The 19,842-nt window shown below is 40.6% G+C and overlaps 2 protein-coding genes across 6 annotated transcripts in view; both read right to left on the reverse strand.

Moving 5' to 3' along the window:
• Nucleotides 1-19,842, reverse strand: part of LOC139623117 (hyaluronan-binding protein 2-like) — a 69,630-nt gene that overhangs the window by 9,217 nt on the left and 40,571 nt on the right. The window contains exon 1 of one of the 2 annotated variants that reach the window (XM_071481055.1): nt 6,260-6,269. The exons of the other annotated variant lie outside the window; for it this stretch is intronic. The gene's annotated coding sequence lies outside the window, so the exon portion shown is untranslated. Of the gene's footprint in view, nt 1-6,259; nt 6,270-19,842 lie in introns of those variants that run through there. 2 annotated transcript variants of the gene reach the window in all.
• Nucleotides 1,562-19,842, reverse strand: part of ablim1a (actin binding LIM protein 1a) — a 39,250-nt gene continuing 20,969 nt past the window's right edge. The window contains exons 3-26 of one of the 4 annotated variants that reach the window (XM_071481049.1): nt 18,702-18,885; nt 17,892-18,001; nt 16,043-16,169; nt 15,823-15,916; nt 13,725-13,812; nt 12,589-12,653; nt 12,178-12,222; nt 11,444-11,521; nt 11,091-11,249; nt 10,795-10,839; nt 10,533-10,568; nt 10,286-10,415; nt 9,534-9,653; nt 8,693-8,797; nt 8,302-8,349; nt 6,575-6,715; nt 5,728-5,813; nt 5,436-5,559; nt 5,128-5,189; nt 4,785-4,845; nt 4,555-4,562; nt 3,952-4,026; nt 2,830-2,910; nt 1,562-2,604 (exon numbers count right to left, since the gene is read on the reverse strand). In XM_071481049.1, coding sequence (XP_071337150.1) covers nt 2,491-2,604; nt 2,830-2,910; nt 3,952-4,026; nt 4,555-4,562; nt 4,785-4,845; nt 5,128-5,189; nt 5,436-5,559; nt 5,728-5,813; nt 6,575-6,715; nt 8,302-8,349; nt 8,693-8,797; nt 9,534-9,653; nt 10,286-10,415; nt 10,533-10,568; nt 10,795-10,839; nt 11,091-11,249; nt 11,444-11,521; nt 12,178-12,222; nt 12,589-12,653; nt 13,725-13,812; nt 15,823-15,916; nt 16,043-16,169; nt 17,892-18,001; nt 18,702-18,885 — 2,186 coding nt within the window. In that variant the 3' untranslated portion in view covers nt 1,562-2,490. Of the gene's footprint in view, nt 2,605-2,829; nt 2,911-3,951; nt 4,563-4,784; nt 4,846-5,127; nt 5,190-5,435; nt 5,560-5,727; nt 5,823-6,574; nt 6,716-8,301; nt 8,350-8,692; nt 8,798-9,533; nt 9,654-10,285; nt 10,416-10,532; nt 10,569-10,794; nt 10,840-11,090; nt 11,250-11,443; nt 11,522-12,177; nt 12,223-12,588; nt 12,654-13,724; nt 13,813-15,822; nt 15,917-16,042; nt 16,170-17,891; nt 18,002-18,701; nt 18,886-19,842 lie in introns of those variants that run through there. The other 3 variants (XR_011691431.1, XR_011691432.1, XR_011691433.1) reach the window with 3 other exon arrangements.

A 19,842-nucleotide genomic window follows, 5' to 3' on the forward strand; every position in this document is an offset into this window, starting at 1 on the left:
CAAGTGCTGTGTGTAGTGAACTCTTGAAACTATATTTGCATATTTATAGGAGAGGTATATGCAATTTTAACAACTTTTAACTGGTTTATTAAACTTTTTTGTTGAACAAGAGATATCACAAAATATCATTCCAAGCAGAGTATTTTCTGTGTCTGGAAGGGGTCTTCCTGCCATCCAGGGATCCATTGCTCAGTTCATGTCAGTGCATACAGAAAATAAAGCTGGAGAGACTTAGAACATGCTTGAGGTAAGTAGGCCTAATCCATACTATTAAAAAGTAGTCTCTTCTCTTTTTTGGTAAAGTTACATTATCAGTCACAGTCGTGAACCCAGTCTTTTTGGCAGTGGTGTAATGTGTAAAGTTAGACATGCTGATGTCTGATATTTAAAGGACACCTCCACTTTTTTACCCATCAAAGTCTGTTTATGGTACTGCTACATGTGTGAAAAGAATTAGTATGAAGCTTTTTGTGGCTTCAGAGGGAGCGGCACAAAGACTGATAAATGACCTCAATGTCACTTGAGTCAGCGTCGGTTATGTCTAAAGACTACAAGTCTGAAAATGAAAAAAATCTGGGAGTGTAGAACTAGAAAGAAGTGAGATTCCCAGACCTCTGTAGCCAACTAACAGTCTAACAGAGGCTAACAGTCGAAGGCTACGTTAGCCACTGCCAGCATAACACACCCAAATCTCCAACCAAAAGATCATTTTGCATTGTGGGTAACATAGGCACCAGGTTTTAACGAGAAGAAAAGTGCAGAATAAAAATTATAATATCTTTGCTTCTGCTGCATTGATTTTGATGCAGACTTTTTTTTTTAATATTCGTGATTGTACTTATACTAGTCCAATGCTAAATCAGTGGAGTACTCTTTGATTAAGAGTTAGCTCCTTTGTAGCACTGCTTTCATGGATATATTGAGATGTAGTTGAAAATGCAATAAGGATAACAATGAGACAACAATAAGAAAACATGGATATTATGAATAGAATAAAATCAATTTGGCTTATTATTTTATTAGTAAGAAACCAATGCAAGACTTTGACACGTGAGCCAAGTCTCACATATCTTGTTTTCCCACTTGCACTTGAATGCATCAATCCAAAAGAGGTCTAATAATCATTGTCTGCAATGGCATGCTCAGAGTGAAGCTTTATCTTTCTAAAGCAAGATTCAAATTGCAAAATGGTTTTTAAATTCTTCCTCCTTCCTGATGAGTTCATTTTTTTTTAAAATGTGAGATGCTATGGAAAATGGTCAATTATACTGAATTTGTAGCACACGATTTGTTGTAAATGGGCTATGGTCTTTCAGGGTACAATCTGCAATCAAGAAATGTATCTATACTTGTATATAAACTGAATAAAACATGCTGTAAATCAAAGTAAAATACCAAGCTCCACTCTCTGATTGGTCCAGTAAAAGCCAACCAGTCCTCAGACTACATCTCAGGATGTGTAAAGTCACTGAACCACTGTGTTTATTGGTGAAATGCAAAGAAGAAAACAGAGAGCAGAAAAGAGTCTGTGGGTACCTTTGGTATAGCCGAGGATCATATGGTTTGTGGTGATTTAAAGCTTTATTGGCTTAGATTTCAATACAACAAATGGCAGTGTGGGTTTTCATTTATAAAACAGTACTTTCAAATACAGTTGCTTCTTACATTATGTGTTTTATCTATTTGTTGGTTACTGTATCTTGGATACGGCAATAAAATATATTCAGATTTGTACTTCCAATACATGTAAAGGGAGAGTGTGTGGCCATGTTTATGAGAGCCTGAGAAGAGAGACGTTTTCTTTTTGTCAGGGTCAGATGAATGTTTGGCATGTACAGTAGCCAGGGGAAGAAGACTGATGATGTGTAGGTGCTTGGATGATTCAATTCCATGTAGATCCAGAAAAACAGTTGGTGGGTCAGCTGACTGCTTTCCCAGTGCCTTTTTTTTTTTTTTAATTCAAAGACTCACTGAGCCGATTCTTGCAAACTTTGGACTAAAACAGTTTCAGCCCAAGCGAAGGAAAGCTGACACATGTTCAAGCTACGAGCATGGACATTTTGTAATGGCGCCATGAGTTTCTACTGTACTTACAAAGTTCCACAGGAATCAACAGCAACAAATAGTAGGAATAAACAAGCAAGAAAGAAAGGAAAGCAGTTCCACTCAAAGCAAAGCAAGAAGTAAAACAAGCGCGGTCAAACCAAATAACATGAACCTATTTATCATTCATTCTCATTCTTTGTCATTTTTGAACATGGAAGAGATTCCCATTCCTTGTTTCCTGTGCAAGTCTAACTGGACATGTCTTTCAGCTCACAGTCTCAGGAAGCATCAGAGCAAAAAGAGTCCATTTCATGGCTTCCTTGATTATGTCAGGATAAAACAAAAAAACCAGAAGAAAAGGAAATAAACCAAAACCTACATCTAGATTACAGTTGTTGTGTGCTATCTGAGTGAATGTACAGTATATGCATGCTGCTCTGAGTGCTAGAAGAGCTTGGCCTTCTTTTTCATGTCGTTGCGTTTCCACAGGGGAAGCCTGTCAAACTCCTGGATCTCCATTCCAAAGATGTCAAAGAACGTTTCAGGTGCTAAGTGGCGCTAGAATTGAGAACAAAGGTGGAGAAAACAAAGGAGGGGAGGGTGGGAGGGGAGGGGGGGGTGTTTGTGGTTAGCACCAAAGCCATAAAACGGGTCATTGCAAAAATGACAAGAAGCCATGGATACTGCACATTCCTTGCTACAATTGTATTTGTGTAACATGCTATTTACACAAAGTAGAGAAATCCAGTATCAATTGCGGACAGTCAGGTGGAAAACTGATACCTCCAGTCTGGTTCTGTCCACATCCCTGGGCAGTTTAGCTCTCCCTCTACTGGTTATCATGAGCATTTCATAGGGGTACACCTTCAGAAGGAGACACTCATCAGTGAACAGGTCAAACCTACAAGCTAGAGTCAAGCTTAAAAACCTCACAAACCATTTTTATCAAACAAACTATAAAATTTGGAGATTTCGGTCATTCTGACTGTGACAAAGGGAACACTGGGTGGGAGAACAGGAGGGTGACAGGAGGCTGACTGGGAGTGAGAGCTGTTTTTTTTGGGTTTTTTTTTTTTAGGTTGTCAGGGAAATGTGTGGTGATATGGTGTGAACACATTTTTGGTGTAGAGACGTACAATAGATTAGGTAAGGGCAATAACAGGAACGGAGTTATGCAACAGTCTGTATTTTTAGAGTAATTTTAAGAAAACTAAAAAAAGAACTAACATCGATAATGTAGGCCAAGTAAATCCACATGGGAATGTTTGTCCTGGAAAACTGAGGTGTTTCTATCTTTCTAAACATCTAATCCCTTCTGTACAAGAACAAACTGGCAAATGATAGTTGGTATTTTATTGGAAATGCTCAATAATAAGCAACTAGAAGTTCCTTGAGGCCTCTAACCAACTCATATCCACACAGTAATGTGTACGCTCTCTTATATACTACACAGTATATAGCGATATGAGTTGTTTGGATGACAATCTGGGCATTGGATTCTCCACTGTATGCTGCATACAGTATCCAGCCACTGTAAATCAAAGCTATGTGCAGATGAACATGGAGAAGCCAGCATGCTAAGCGCTAGAGTGACTCGGCAGCTCCTGAAGCAGCATGCTAAATCAGGAACCCAGCTAATGTGAGTCTTTCACTTCTAGTAAAAATCTCTTTTAGCTCCCTATTTCTTCCACCAATGTCCCCACACAACGAGGGAAAATACAACTTGCTAATTATTCTTACTTCACCCTCATCGTTTTAGGCCGGTCAGACTCTCTCAAAAGTAGCTGCAAAATGTATCCTGATTAAAATGTACTTCAATAAGTGAACGATATATAATTTTTTTTAACATATATGTCAGAGTGGATTACAATGTTGTCGTCAGTACAAAAAAAAGAAGATACTTGCTTTTGGTTCCAACATATTAGGCATAGATACTCCCCTGTCCATCCTTGCAAGTGCTGCGCGGCCATCCTTAATGTGCTAAAGAATAGAACATACACAAATGTAATATAGTGGAAGGGGACTGCAGGGTTAATGGCATGAACATGTCCACTAATGACAGTGGGCACAGTATTCACTGGATGGAGCAAGTAGCTTGGATACTGGTAAGTATCTTAATAAGTATTAAAGATGGGCAGTTGTTTACATGTTTTCTGAATGTCTCTGTAGTTGTTTTTTTTTATACGGGGTTGGAAATCATAAATTTAAATGTGACATTTAGCTTGAGTCATAACACTGGTAAACAACACACAGAACAAGACATGAGGCCATGATAGTACACTGCATTTACAGCACACTGGTTCAGCTACTGGGCAGTGCATGTTTGGGCATTTGAAATCACTGCACAGCATGCCCTGTAGTTGACATTAACCCAACAGTGATGCAAGCATGTAGCAGGAGTGGGCGGTGTGCATTCAGGGCAAAGTATCTCTTGCAACCCAAGAGCAAGCAAATATATGATGCAAGGTGAGGAAGCATGCCATATGAAAAAGCAGATGAGAGACATACCTGAAACTCTGCAGGACAAAATGGGACAGAAAATGAGACTCACAGTTAATGGTTTTGCTGTCAAATCCCCCTGCCAGGCTACTATCTACAACACTGCTGACCCTGATATTTCAAAATGCATGTCCATTTATGTACATGTAGCAAGCCATTTCTGAGTACTGATGCTGAATAGCTCTGGTGAAACTGGCAAGAGATTTGCTTGGTGGCCATATTTTTGTAGCTGCTCTCACCTCTGCCTCCTCCACACATGTCACCATAGCTGTTGTACTGGGTGAAATCTGTCGACTGGGGCTGCCGGAACACAGACAACAATACATCAGCATTGTCATACTGGCATTTTGTTGCTGAGTTAGGACTAGAATGAGATTTAAATCAAATTACCGTGCATGCACGGACAGAAATCATGTTTCTGGTATTGGTGCCAAGATTTATTGTGTTTAAGAAGCAATTTCTGTTACTTGGTAAATAAAGTTTTTGTGATTGCATGTGTGTGTTACATAAACAATAGCAATCTTGTTGAAAATGAGTATAGAATAAGTATGAATATACTGTAAACTATGAGTGAGGTCTCACCCGATGTAGCCCGTTTCTTCCATAGCCAGGCAAAGAGTTCGTTTTTGTTGGAGAAGTTGGATCTGAAACATAAATGTTGTTCAAATTATATTTGGTTTTACGTTTAAAATGAAATAGTGCTACCTGGTAGTGTAGAAAAACAATGCTGATCCAATCCGAAACATTTACATTTAGAGAGTTGCTTAATAATCCATACATGTTAAAACAGGTGCAAAGTGTTACCTACAGGTGTTACATTGCCTGGGCCTTGTGTTACAGCACATTGCTGACAACTCAAGAGCATATTAGCTGATGAAGCAGCTCTGTACCTGCGTCACAGTTGGTCTGTTTGGGGTCGTAGCGCTGAGCAGAGAGGCTACGTGCATGACGCTCCCTGATCTGTTCTTTTTCCATCTCCTCCTTCAGAATGAGCTTTCCCAAGCCAGACTGAATCTAAACACACACACAAATAATTTACAGTAAATAAACAGATAAGCATTAATCTGTGATCATTAGGAGGCCTTTCACCTCAGGCACATATACCTGAAAATAGATCTCATGCATGTAGTTAAGAGGGGAATTATGATTGATGTAGAATATATTGCAGCTACTACTACTGACCTTGCTGAGATGTTCCTCATGGAGCTGCTTTCTTTTCAAGGCCTCTTCTTCCTCCTCTTCTCTGGATCGTCTCCTCCCTTCTGAACCTATGGGTGCTGTACACAAGGCCAAAAAGTTACATAAAACACATTCCCAAACACCCACAAAGATGCACAAACATCTCTTTAGCCAAAACCATGCTTCACATGTACTTGTATAGTACAGCGAAGATGAAATGCTTCATCCACCGTTCAAATTTAGAGAATGACAGACAGATATAGCTGCTTCTTTTGGCTGTGGAGCAGTGAGGAATACACACAGTAAATGAAAAATAAGTGGACAGTAGATCACAAATGTGAGACAGAGTTGACGAGACAGACAAACAGTGGGACTTATTGGAATATTTGGCTCGACTGACATGACGGATGTTTACACTTCATCAATCATGTCAAGATTTTACTGGATGTCAAATACACAAAACAGCACAATGTAAGACAGACAAACAAAAGTCAGTTTGAAGTCAGTCTCAGTTATCTCTGTCCAAGTCATTTGTGGCACTATTGTGTAAAGCTAGTGCACCCATCATGTGCAGCAAGTGAACGTAAAATGGTGAAACTGATGCTACCTCAAGCAGAAAATAATATGACTGCAACAGAAACCAAACAACGCTTCTGCTTTGCACAAGCAAAACTTAAAAGCAAGTATGGTGACGCCTGAATAACAGCGAGAGCTCAGTGTGAAGCAGGGATGCAGTTAAGCTTCCGGGGTAGCTAGAGCGTAGGAACACGAAGAGTTAGGTTGCGATAAGTTGGCTATTGTACCACTCGAAGGTAGCAGTGCAAGCATGCCCATCAGGAGCCTACTGTACCTAATACAGCGAGAGAGTAGGGCCAATGATCGCCCTCACTCCGTGAGCTGTCATCCGGAGAGGGAGCATGGGCAGCGGGGAAGGTGGCGGATCTGATGATGTCATCAGCAGACTTGCTTTGACGTGCTATGGCAGCTGTATCTAGGTTGGTAATCATCGGAACTGATCTATCAGTGTCTGGGTCACAGTCTCAACCAAAGGTAAACATCACAGAACCATCAGATCGTCGGGCTCGGCGATCATTTAATCTTGGTTCAACTTGGTTTAAAATAAAAGCCATCTACAATGCAAAAAATGTCTTTCCTAACAAGTCACTAAGTATTGGAGAGAGCCTTAAATCGAATCTTGTCAAAAAAGCGGTGAACTGCCAGAATCAGTGTGGTTCTAAGAGTGACATCTTCCACAAGCCAGATTATACCTGTTCTGAGAAACATCACTCAGTTCAAGAAAAGTCTCAAAACCAGCTGGCATATATTCTGCACATGTGAGATTTCCTCACACCGATGGCATATTTTTTCATATTATTTCATATAAGTGAGACGACGTAACTTGTGAAAAAAGAAACAACACATTCTTCCTCTTACAAATGAAAAGTTGGGTTCAGAAGAATATTTGCTGCTACAGCCTCTCTGGTTTGGTATGACCACTAGTGGTTACTTTTAGCTAATGCTAGCAAATTTCACTTATAGATATATTAGATATTACATTTGCCATTACTGGGTCAGTTCACCTTATCGCTCTTCTCAACACAGGTTACACTACATCCCAGCATGTCACAGATAAACATTTCAATGTATTTATCACAAAAGCAAAACAAGAAGTAAAGACAACATGGCCAGCCAGGAGTTTTGCCCTGTTCTTTGTATTCTTTATCAGGCTGACTGTTGGAATTGTCCTGTAATTTTCACAACACACCAAAAGATACAGTGCTTTCGTTTTAAGGGCTCACTATAACATTACTACTGTGACTTGTTAAGATGGACAGAGTGCAGTGTAAAATAGCTGCGGGTCAGACAGAAGAGGATTGGAGACAGACTTCAAACAGTGCTCATACATTGACACAGGGGGTGACCACATGGTTAGATGAATACACATTTTCAGTTGTTTAACAAAGGCACTTTCAGTGAAGAGCACAGCTCAATAACATTCATTACTCAGTGGTTCCCAAACTTTTTGGTCTGAGGTATCCCCAAAGTCCTGTCAGACGAATTCACATACTCCTGCATTGATTACCATTGATACAATTGAGCTGTCAGTATTTAGGTTCATTGGGTCAGCAATTCTACTTCTGCCACTTGGAATGAGGCTGAACGATTTATCCATTTATCCATTACTTTAAGCTATTTCAACTGTAAATTCATTCACTTTTAGCTATCAAATTCAACAGTTTACCTGTTACTTTTAACTATTTCCACCTTTTATCCATTACTTTTAGCTAAATATTTTAATGTTGTATTCATTACTTGTAGCTAACTATTTTAACCTTTTATCCATTACTGTTAGCTAACTTATTCTACTATTCTATCTAATTAACAGTTTTTCCATTACTTTTAGCAAACTATATCAACTGTTTATCCTTTACTTTTAGCTACCTGTTTAGACTTTAGGCTTTGCTTTTCATGCACTTTTACATAACTGCAAACCAGTTGATATGCCCCTGGTTGGGAATATTACTCTGAATCAGTACTCCCTGTTATTTTTACAGTAAAATATAAGAGGAAAGATACCGTGTTGTTTGTAGATGGGTGGTTTTCTGTAGATGTTGCTCCCCTGATCTGAAAATATTCAAATACAGAGAGAAAAGACATTAACGGAGTATACAGTGCCTGTATTATGCGAATTAAAAATCCATTCTTCGTATCTCAACAACATTATACGAAATATCACCCTTTTTCCTGTGATAGATCTGTACAGTAGTGAAAGAAGAGAGGAAAAAGAAAAATCTGTTCCCAAATGAAGTATAAAGCAATAGATAGATAGATAGATAGATAGATAGATAGATAGATAGATAGATAGATAGATAGATAGATAGATAGAAAGAAAGAAAGAAAGAAAGAAAGAAAGAAAGAAAGAAAGAAAGATGGGACGAGCAGTGACAGGGTGCGCTCCAGCTCCTACCTGGGAGGTGGAAATGTTTAGGGGTCTGAGAGAGAGGCGGGGTGACCGGCCGGCTGTCAGGCCTGAGCGGAAGAGGGGAGCTCCGGCCACTTGGTGGGTCAGTGCCTCCAGCGAGAACAACCAAGAACAGAACATAAGCAGGGATACTAAAGGGGAACCACAGTCTGAACGGTGCAACACACAGGGACCAATGGGACCAGTCGAACTCATTTTGAGCGAATGGGAGACATTCTGTTTTGGTTCTGGTAAATGGAGTTAATGGAGCTGCGCACTACGTACAAGATGAAGGTACAAAAGCGGATCAAGCCAGCAGAGTTTAAAATAGCAAGATTAAATGCTTGGGAGATCTGTTATTTGTCATGAAGTATAAAGTCTGTTAGACTGTGAAGAAGCGAATTCCTCCCAGCATGCACCTTATATTACAAAACCTTTCTTTTTATCTCAGGCTTACAGTTTACTAGAGTCTAGAGACTCAGTTTAAAATAGCAAAAAAGTCATCACATCATTCATCATTAAGGGATTAGATATCGTATATGGATTACTAGTATCTCTCATGCAATGCTGCAAACACAAACACAGAGCCTGTCAGTAAACTTTGGCAGAGGCTGTGTTAGTCAAAGGTGAGCAAGTGTGTGTTAGTGAAGAATCAGTGCCTTGGCTGTATGAGATTAACTAAAATATGGGTTTGACCATTCAGGATGGCAGTTGTGGTCTAATGAGAAATGGCGATGGACCCAAAATAACAGATGGGGCATTCGGGGGAGGTGGCATCCCAGGTGACGATGGAGATGATGTATTTCCTTTGGGGAGGTGGTAGCAAAGAGCTGAGTAGGGCCCTTACCTTGGCTATGGGGGAGGAAGTGGTGTCTGAAAGGGGAGGTAGGGCGGGAGTCACTATTTCTGGAGCCCACACTGTTACTGCACAGGGAGGAGCAGAGCTTCTGCATGCCTGTCAGAGCCTCTGCAAGGAGGGGGGTTGTGGGAGAGGGGAAAAAAACCCACGACCAGGCAGCAGAGGTGGACGATGTGGGGAGGAGGTAGAAAGTGAGAAGGTGAGGGACAAAAGAAAAGGAAGATATACAGGAATAAAATGTTGAAAAGAGGAAATAAAAGACACCAAAGTGAGAGGTAAGGTGTATTCAAGATGAACAGTAAGAAACAAGGACGAGTATTACACTTTAAAATCAAATGTTTTAATGGAAAGAATAGCAAACCCAGGAGAAATTGTGTTGTTAAAGGTGCAAAATTGACTTTGAGGTTGTTACTCTGCAAAAGGAGAGATTGTTCATTATGTCAAACCGAAGTATTACAAGAAAAAAATCAATAGTATAACCACCTAAAGTCAATTTTGGTGAAGTTCCCCTTGAAAGTGGTAAACAGATCAGAAGGAGAGAAGTGAGAACCTGAAGGTGGAGGGTCAGTGAACTCATACACAGTGATTGAACAACTGTCATCTACCTGACCAGTAAAGATCTTATCGACGCACCTAATAAAAACCCTGAAATCACTGATTTTATCAGAGACAATGTAACAATATACAAGTGCACACACATGCATGTACATACATAGAGAACGGTCATTTTAAGTACTCACCTGGCCTGTGAAAATGTTGTGGCGACCGCGACAAGGTGGGGGTGTAACCATGGCGATTATAAACTGGTGATCCTATGGAGCCCTGACTGGTGGACCTCTGGAGGATGCGTTCTCTCCTGTCATAAGACCCCTAACACAAATGCACATACAAACACACAAGGGTTAATACACAAATCACTGGGAGAAAGAATTACAGCACTTACATTGCAGACAGGGGACAGTGAATTTGACGAAATGATATGCTCACCTCACTGGGTGGGGTTGGTGACATGTTTCTTGAGGACTAGAAAGAATCAAACAAGTCTTAATTAAAACTTATGACACTAGACTGTTCCATAGAGGCAAACCAGCCAAGACAGCCAGACATAAATATCACATTGTCATAGTGTTAACAGCCTATAAAAAAAACGCCACTTGTCTTGTCTGCTGACCTTCCACATTTTTGTTTCTAGAAGGCACGTGGCCTCCTCTTTATATGACATACACCTCTGTTCTTTCCTTTATCTTACCTTGTCATCGGGCAAGGGGGAACGCTCCCTCCTGGCAGTGTGGAGCTGTAAGGGAAACAGAAGTTTAGGACTACATAAAAGCTTTCATTAAAGCAACCACAGCCAGCAATGACTCTTTTGTGTTCCTTAATCTTTCTTTTCTTGCTTTTTTCATGATGAAAAGTCCTACCAGAGGAAAACTTATCCCACAGCAAAACAGAGGATCATTTGAAGAAGATTTCTTTTAATGCACAGTGCTGTATGTGCACAAAGACAGTGTGCATGCAGGAAAAGAAGCATGCGGTCTTTGTGTTTACCTCGCCCACACTCTCTCGTCTCTCGTCTCTCTCATCCAGGGAGGTGGTGTACATAGGTTCATAGGTAATAAGATCAGGGCGCTCAATGTCATAAATGGCTTTGACTTTTGGAATAGCAGCTAGGTCTCTGTAATCAAGGATCTCATTGTCTACTTTTGCCTAGGGAGACAAATAAAGACAAACATGTAGACACGGTCAAAGAGCAAAGGGAGATTACTACTGTAATACTGTACTATTAGTGAACAAGGTGCAACTGTCAAGCTATTTTTGTCATCCAAAAGAAGGTAAGAGACAGAACAACTGACAGTCTTAGCACAAACTATTTATACATAGAGCTCTACGACATATCTTACATAGATCGTGTGACCCGGTGAGCCAGGTATGCTTGAACCAGGTCTGGAACAAATACTCTCGGACGACGACCTCGTAGGCTGTGAGAAAAAAACACACAAGTATGTGTCAGTCCCAACATCTGTCAGACAGTCGGTCTCCCATGATCCACAGCCCCCTGCCATCTGCATATCACCCACGATTATTACCCAGAACACATTACACCATTTGCTCTTGATACCACATGAGTGATGAGAGAGAGCTGCAACCCCTATATTTATGTTTCATGAATTACATGAAGTATTTGAAATACTGATATGTCATCTCATGATTGCTCCATTCATTTGCAAATTTGCAAAGTGAATGAGTGCTTTAGTGCTGTGATTTTATGTTCTTAAGAACCTCATGCCTGTTTATGGGAAATGAATCGTTTGGATGGCAGCAGCAGGTCTGAATGTGGTGTAATTAAACAAGCTTTTCACCTAATGGGTAAATGGGGATTTTTAGAAAAGATAAATTAGTCATCTGTGATACTGTGTCTGCTCCTCCAAATATGTGCACATTTTTGTCTCATGCACCTTTGATATGAGCGCAGTTTAAGGTGTTAAGGGACAAGACTGAATGACTCCGTATGACATAGAGAGGGCACTGCAGGCTGTCTCCAGCAGATGGCAGCATACAGTGCACCGTGTCCTATGTACAGTATATGGTGGAACACAGGATGATGCCATCTCATAGCCAATAGCGAATACAGTACCTGCCTTTCTGTTTTTTGGAGGAATAAGAGGGACGGAGGCAATAGCTGTGGAGGAAGGGAGAGGGGGGTTCACAGGACATCACACAGGGGTTGTGCCTCTCCAGCCTGACTCACAGTTCACACATACATCAAAGCGAACATGTCCACATGTAAATATGCACACGAACAAGTATTGATACACACACACATGCAAAAGCACACACTCACACAATACTGCCTAAACAGGCAAATTACTGGGTTAAGGTTTAACAGGTCAGCAAGGGAGTGGTAACAGCCCATGCAGAATCCCATGTTACATATTCTGAATATCTGTCTTATCCAGTAAAACACTGTCATAAGACATGAACAGAAAGGTGCTTTCAGTCAAGACAAAGTCAAGGACAATGGCGTCAGTGACACCCAAATTCCTACCCGCTCCCTGTGTCTCTCCTCTGTTCTGGTTGTGTTCTTGCAGCCAGGATGCCAAACTGTTGATCCTGAGGAGGAAGACGCAGAGTGAAAACATTTAGAACAACAGGGTTACATATGGAAATGAAGTATATTTACTTTATATATATTTATTATATCATTTGATTTACTTGCACATAAGACGAAATGTGGTCCAAAACTTGACACTAAACACATTGCTTTTATTAATAAAAGTTTGTTCATATTTTGGATGACAAGGTAAAGAACAAATTAAGTGCTGCCTAATACGCGTCTGGTATACAAACATATAAAAAAATTATATTATGAAACAGACTGTTAAGATTCTCTGCACACTGTCAACACTAAGTGTACTGATCTTGATCAGATTGAAGATCATACTAACAATAAGTAACAACATCTTTTTTAGCTCTCTAGCCGCAGACGGTGGCAACCAGTAAAATCGCAAACATCTGGGACTATTACACCATCAATAATTGATAGAAAACTGATCAAATATTGATGGTATTTATGATTTTACTCCTTTTTGATTGGTAATTGCAGACTGTGTCTGGATTACAAAGGTTTCATATTGTTTATCATATTGTCTATGCCTGCTGGTCTATGACTGATTTGCTGACAGTGAGCAGGAATTAAACCTATCTTTGATAAATCAAAAGAAAAATCTACATTTTCAGTATGAAAGTGACACAAATCATATGCTGTGGTCACCAAATTTCAAACTAATTGAATAAATATATCAAAAATATTGGAGTACACATGAGGGAAGATCTTTTGTGTTGATCTCTTCAGTGGAGTTTTAGAGACTTATAGAAGGAGGATTAAAGCTGTTTGGTTGGCTTGTCATGGCCCAGCACTCGACTAAAACACTCAGCTTTTCACTGCACTTCACTTTAATTGCCAATCTGAATTTACAAGCCAATTTGTTTTTTAGTACAACATGGAAAAATGCACAGAACAATGCCACCAGTGCAATACATATACAGATATAACACACAATCACACAATAAATAAAAACATTTACTTTACTCAATCAACAGAGGAGCTTAAATCTTTAGGTAAAATACGACAATAACAATGACAAAAAGTGAAGTAATGAGAACACAGGTTGGTTAGCTCACCTTGCAGATACATCTCTTCTCCTTCTGTGAACATCTGATTGCACCTGCTGCATCTCGCACAGCTGGGGTGGTAGTGCTTATCTCCTGCCTGGAGAACACAGCGCACAAAACAGACTCGACATCACAGAAAAATGAAGATCAATGAAGTCTGCAGTGAAGTGAGTGAAACAGTGCTGCGACTTCCAGAAAATAAAGCCAGTGTTCTACCTGCTCTCAGCTACATTTCTCTCCTCTAACAGCCAAACTGTGTTAGTGCAAAGGAGAGTTTCATTAGACCCTGTGTACTGGTAACTGCTCTCTGTTCCCTCAAGAGCAGCTGTTGATGAAACTGTGGCACTGGGCAGCTGTGAGTGAATATGTTCCCCTGAAAATGCTCCCCAGGATCCTGACAACAGCTTGTTCCTCAGTAGTTGACGAGCTTAAGTGAGGATCCATGAGAATATATTACAGTGTGAACTCATTTAAGGTGCTCAAATTCTACATCTTACTGTACAAAAATGGTAAGATTGTTAGTGCTGACTATGACCACCATGACACCTGCCCGTTTGACACAGTCAACCTGCTTTCAAATATCTGAGTGTTCCTCTTTGTGATAACCTGCATAATGCAATGCAATAAAACGATCTGACGGCTACAGTGGCTCAGTTTCCATCCACGCTGATGTGGTACTTTACATGCAGAGTGCTCCATTATAAAGCCTGTGTGACTTTGACCAGGAGCGATAAATAACCAAATGAAATTTTGCCTGCTGTATAACAACCCTCAGTAACATTTCAACAGGCAAGTGGCCACTCAGAGATATGGAGCCACTGACTAATATTTGCATTTTACATTTTACTGCATCAAAAACTTCTACAGAGTGGATATAGCAAGGACTTCATAGCACCTCCTACCCAATACTTTCCTCATGTACTCTGTAAAACTGAATTTCCCTCTCAGGGATAATAAAGGTACTTATACTATATGTGGAAGATGCCATTAAATATGCTCCCGATTTCTCTCTCTCTTTAATAGCAACATTAAATACCCCTGCATTAATGAGCCATTCACTTTGCACTCCCAGAGTAGCAGACAATATGTAAACCTGCCAATGTCTACACAGTATTTGACCTGGGTCTTGGGTCAGTGATTAGACTATCAGACAGACTGGTGTGGCTTTGGCCCCACTGATCCATTGGCAGGAGCTCAGGGGTGTGATGCTGAGGCCTTTTCCTATTGTCATAAAGGCCTGCCTTAGTGGTGGATTAATGTAAGCCTGGTTGGCTGGCTTGCTGTGACATTTTCATACCATTAAGTGACACATAACTCAGTGTCTGATTGGATCACTGTCTGCACAACAGACAGGCTAGCACTTGTTGAGGAGACCAGTGAAATGAGACAGCATGAATGGCAGAAATGTTGGTAACATTTTTACATAAACTCAGCTCAGACAATGTTAATAACGTTTGAACAAGAGTTTCATAACAGCTGTACGACATACAGTATTAATGAATAATGATCATTTGCTAAATGTCAGATCATATTAGGTGTTTTATGTAATATTTATATAATTTGTGGCAATGCGAACTTGTTTGAGTGAGTGCAAGCAGAATTGGAGACCTAAAAATCTGCTAAGAATTAATCTTTTAGTTGCATACAGTCATGTCAAGAGTCTATTTGGCCCAATACTGAGGAGATTACACTGGAGATTATCAAACTGCATTTCACAATTTCTCTCCAATGCAACATCCTCTGTCTGTATGGGGAGCAGAATGCAGATGTTACAGCTGAGCGCCAGAATTTGTTAACTGTGAACTTACTTCTATGCACAATCAAATCCACATAAAGTTATTTGCAAAGTTAGGTATACTTTACAAATGCAATTCTTAAACCAACATTAATGACTCAAATTCAAGTGAAGGTATTTGTTCCCTTAGAATTCTTCCAAACTTACCTTAGGCAGGATTCATGTGAAATCCAGGTACAATATTTATAGTCACTTTACAGAAGCATATTATAAATTCCACATCAGATAGTCAGCCGCACAGAGAGACACCTGCATGTACTAGGAGCCAATCAGACTGTGACAGTTGGGTGTATGTGTGCGTGTGTGTCTTACCTCAAGCACCTTCCCTGTGATGAACTGATGACATGCCTCACACTGAACTCCAAAATGGATCTGGTAGTCCTTCTCACAGTAGGGGGCACCATCCCTGGGAGGCAAGAGACAAACTTAAGCGCTATAGGGACTTAACAGTGAGATATCATAGTGTGTGAGCTTAATGCAAGCCTTCATTTGACCAGGTAGCCTGTAATTACAGCAGATATGAGCTGCTTACTTGCTGATATACTCCCCGGTAAGCACTTTGCTGCAGGCCTTACACTTGAAGCAGCCCAGATGCCACTGTCTGTCCAATGCTAGAAGAGCCTGTCCGTTCTTAATGTCTCGACCACATCCTGCACAATCTGTGAAAAGCAGAGGTGTTAAATTCAAAAAGTAATCTTGCAACAAAAACTGAATGAAAATACAATAAGTGAGCTAGTAATACCTACAGAATTAATTAATGCTTGCTTGAAGGTTCATGTCATGTAAATACAGTCTTTAATGGGCTTACAATAATAACCACAGGATAAATTATTGTCAAGAGGGAGACATCTTGTCAGTTCTGACCCAAGACACTAGATGGTGATAGAGGGTAACGGGCAATGTTCTGACAGCTGCCTCTTTCTATCATGCACATTTCTCTTACCACGGCTCTGAGAGCCCCATCCATAACCAAGTAGGATGGCTCTAAAAGTGTAAGAGGTTGGTTTCTAAATGCACTTCTTGTCATCTCTTCTTTAATGAATAGAGGATGGAAGCAACACAGAGCCCACTGCAACCACGGGGGACGATGTAAGGCATAACGAGGCTGCGATGATGACGTGAGGAGAATCAGCATGCCTTATTTATAGGTGACCTTGTCTCAAAGCTCTTCAAACGCCAACAGAGAGACCAATGGAGGTGAGAGAGAGGGGGGGGGAGAGAGAGAGAGAGAGAGAGAGAGAGAGAGAGAGAGAGAGAGAGAGAGAGAGAAAACAGGAAGGGAAAGAGAGGAAAGAGAAAGAGGGAGGATGAGAGGAGGTGGAAGAGGAGGGGTTTTAGGGCTTCACATTCCCTGTTCCAGAGGAAAGGAAATGCATGGCCATGGATTATTTAGCAAGACCTGTCTTGGTGTTATTCATAAAGGAACAGGGCTGGTCGAACACGACTGCATTTACAAAGAGAAGAAAGGTGAAGAAGCTCCCTGTAGGATGCCTCTCCAGCATTCAGTCTTCAATCATAACTGGGTTGCAGGAGAGCTCCTCACAAACAACTTTCTACTATTTTGTTATGTGGAAATGTTGAGCAGCAAAACAGTTTTACACACTTACCCAACGATTTTCTCTTAAAGGATTAGTTTGGAGAAATATTTACTTACTATCTTTCTGAGAATTTGAGAAGATTGATGCTACTTTCCTATCTGTGCGCTCAAAATGAAGATACATTCAGCAGCTAGTTAGCTACGTTGCTGCAGGAAACAGGAGGAAATAACTAGCCTGGCTCAGTTTGCAGTTACCAAAATCTGCCTACCAGCACCTCCAGAGCTCACTAACTGTTTGTTTCTCATCTGCTTATGATGTTCAAAAATCAAAGCGTAAAAACAAGTTGGGATTTTGCTAAGCTAAGCTAATCAGCTGCTATCAGACATGAGAGTGGCATCAATCTTCTTAACTAACTCTCAGAAAGAAGGTGTTTTGTCATGTTTTGTCAGCTACACCTTGAAATATTCCAGCTGTCTTGTGCATCATTTTGTACACAGTTCCCCAAATTCAGCCAGATATATTTGGTACACTCGGACACTTTTGTCTCCACAACAATTTAAAGTAAAGTTTTATGCGCTTGAACAATGTTTGTCTAGTAAGGGGGTAGTAGTAAGGTTCACAATTCCAGTTACATTAAATGTCATGCATGAATCACACATAAAAGCTCAATTTTCAAGAGTTTTTGCTTTCGTCAAACGTTTTCTGATTTCTTTAATTAATACACGTCCACTTTGAATTCTACTACAAACGTATGTGTAGAAACCAAAATAGCATCATGTGAAACTGAATGCCTCCATGTGCAGTCCCCCATGTGCATGTGTTCATTAGTCTATGGCTACTTACTGCTGGAGCCCAGGATGTCCTTTGGTCCTGGAGACATGGGCTCGACACAGTACTGACACAGACAGTCCTTCCCGTTAAAGGTCACCCTGTCCCCAGCAGGGAACGGTCGTCTGCGAGCAGAGTGACATCAACTATTGGTCAACAAGACATGAGCTATGGCCCCGTGGTAAGAGTAAGAGTTTATTAGCTGTAGCTTGCAGGTTGTCTGATGGGTCTCAAGATGACAAGGCCTGATGATGTGGACGTGTGTCAGTGCTGTCCACCCAAGGAGGCCATTTAGTCAGATGACGCAGACGTGACACACAGCATGGTACTGTACACTGTCTGCTGGTAATCCTGCTATCTTTGACTTCAGCGTTGTTTGCCTATCACTTAACATGTTTCTGAGCAAAGATATCATCATTACTGTATTTGAAAGTAAGATGTAATTATCTTTAGAGAGAAGCATTGATTTTGATCAGAATCAATACATATAATGGAAAACAGTGAGGAAAATTTGAGTCAATTTCAGCCACAGACATGTTCTAACTACAAATTCAATCAGGAAGACTGAGATACCATCATGCCCTGTTTCCCATCAAATGGCTATTTTGTGATTATTGACCCTTTGTCATCTTTACATGGGCACATCCCTAGGCCTGCACTTTCTCCAAACCAACAGATAAATCCACTGCTGGTTGGACCTCATGGCAAACAATGTCTATTTTGCAATTTAATTACAGTATTTCTAAAATTCAGAGTTAAGTCTCTCTAGTTTGATCTGTGGTTTGTCAGCTAATAATAATGGCATGAAAAGACTGGATGTCTTACTTGCAGATGGTGCAGACGAAGCAGGCGGGGTGGTAGGTCTTGCCCAGTGCGGTGACCACTTCCCCCTCCACAAAATCCCCACAGCCATTGCAGCGGGTGCCGTGCATGCGTTGATAGTCCAGCGTGCACAGATACTCTCCATTCTTCATGAAGAAGCCCCCCTGGGCGAGGTCACAGCCACACACTATACCAAACACACATATTGGCACTCTGCAAGTCAGGTCATACAGTGCTCTGCCCATATAACACATAAAGCATCCAACCATCAAGCCACCCAGCTCCTCCATGCATCAATGGCTTTGTTAAGACTTGTTAGTCTGTGTAATCCTGAGAGGCTCACTGAATGCATGAAATGGAAGCTGTCGAAAAAATCTGCGAGAAATACATTTTAACAGCTCTGTGTGTTACGATGTGAAGCAGAACATAAAATCTTTTCATCAGCAGTGTTCACAGTTAGAAATGAAATCTTGAAGCTTCTCTCACTGAAAGAACTTTGCATTGAGGTCTTTAGTCAATTAATCAGCACCACTACAGCAAGGTCCTTTCATTGTCGGCATGGAGGTAGACTGTTCAATGCTATAACAATTCTACAATTGTCTAGCCCAGGAAATAGCTTTAATCTGTTTATGAAGATAACCGGCTCTAAATACTCTACACTACATTGTCAGTCTCTAACAAGCTTCCTTCCATTCAAATATAACCTTGTCATCTAGAAAAACATGGAAGGCTCACAAAGGCATAAATACAAATTAGGGAACAATTGAGTTTGGGATATTTTAATTTTCGTGTGACACTTGTAATGGGTTTTAGTATTGATCATATGAAAGATTGAGTAGCCTATACTGAAGGAAAAATCTTCAATGGAAAATCCTACAGTGCCTCTATGATATCAAGCAGAAATATTCGGGGTGGCTATAAGATTTCTGGCTTTTCACTTTTTGGCTGGTCTGTCATGAAATAAACCAGTTCAACATGCTTTGACCATCATCAAGCGTTAGGGTTTCATTGTGTCTGCTCTTCAGCAGTCAGTTGTAATCTTTTTCACATCACATGTATAATAAAACAGGAAATGAAACATTTAAAACCAAGCAGGGCTGTGAGGCTGTGCTCAGGCACAGCAGCGCTTTGAGCTAAATGCTAA

The sequence above is a fragment of the Trachinotus anak genome, unplaced genomic scaffold (genome assembly GCF_046630095.1).
Source record: "Trachinotus anak isolate AG129_WGS33_773 ecotype Australia unplaced genomic scaffold, CSIRO_AGI_Tana_v1 ptg000007l, whole genome shotgun sequence".
In the NCBI taxonomy this organism is placed as follows: Eukaryota; Metazoa; Chordata; class Actinopteri; order Carangiformes; family Carangidae; genus Trachinotus; species Trachinotus anak.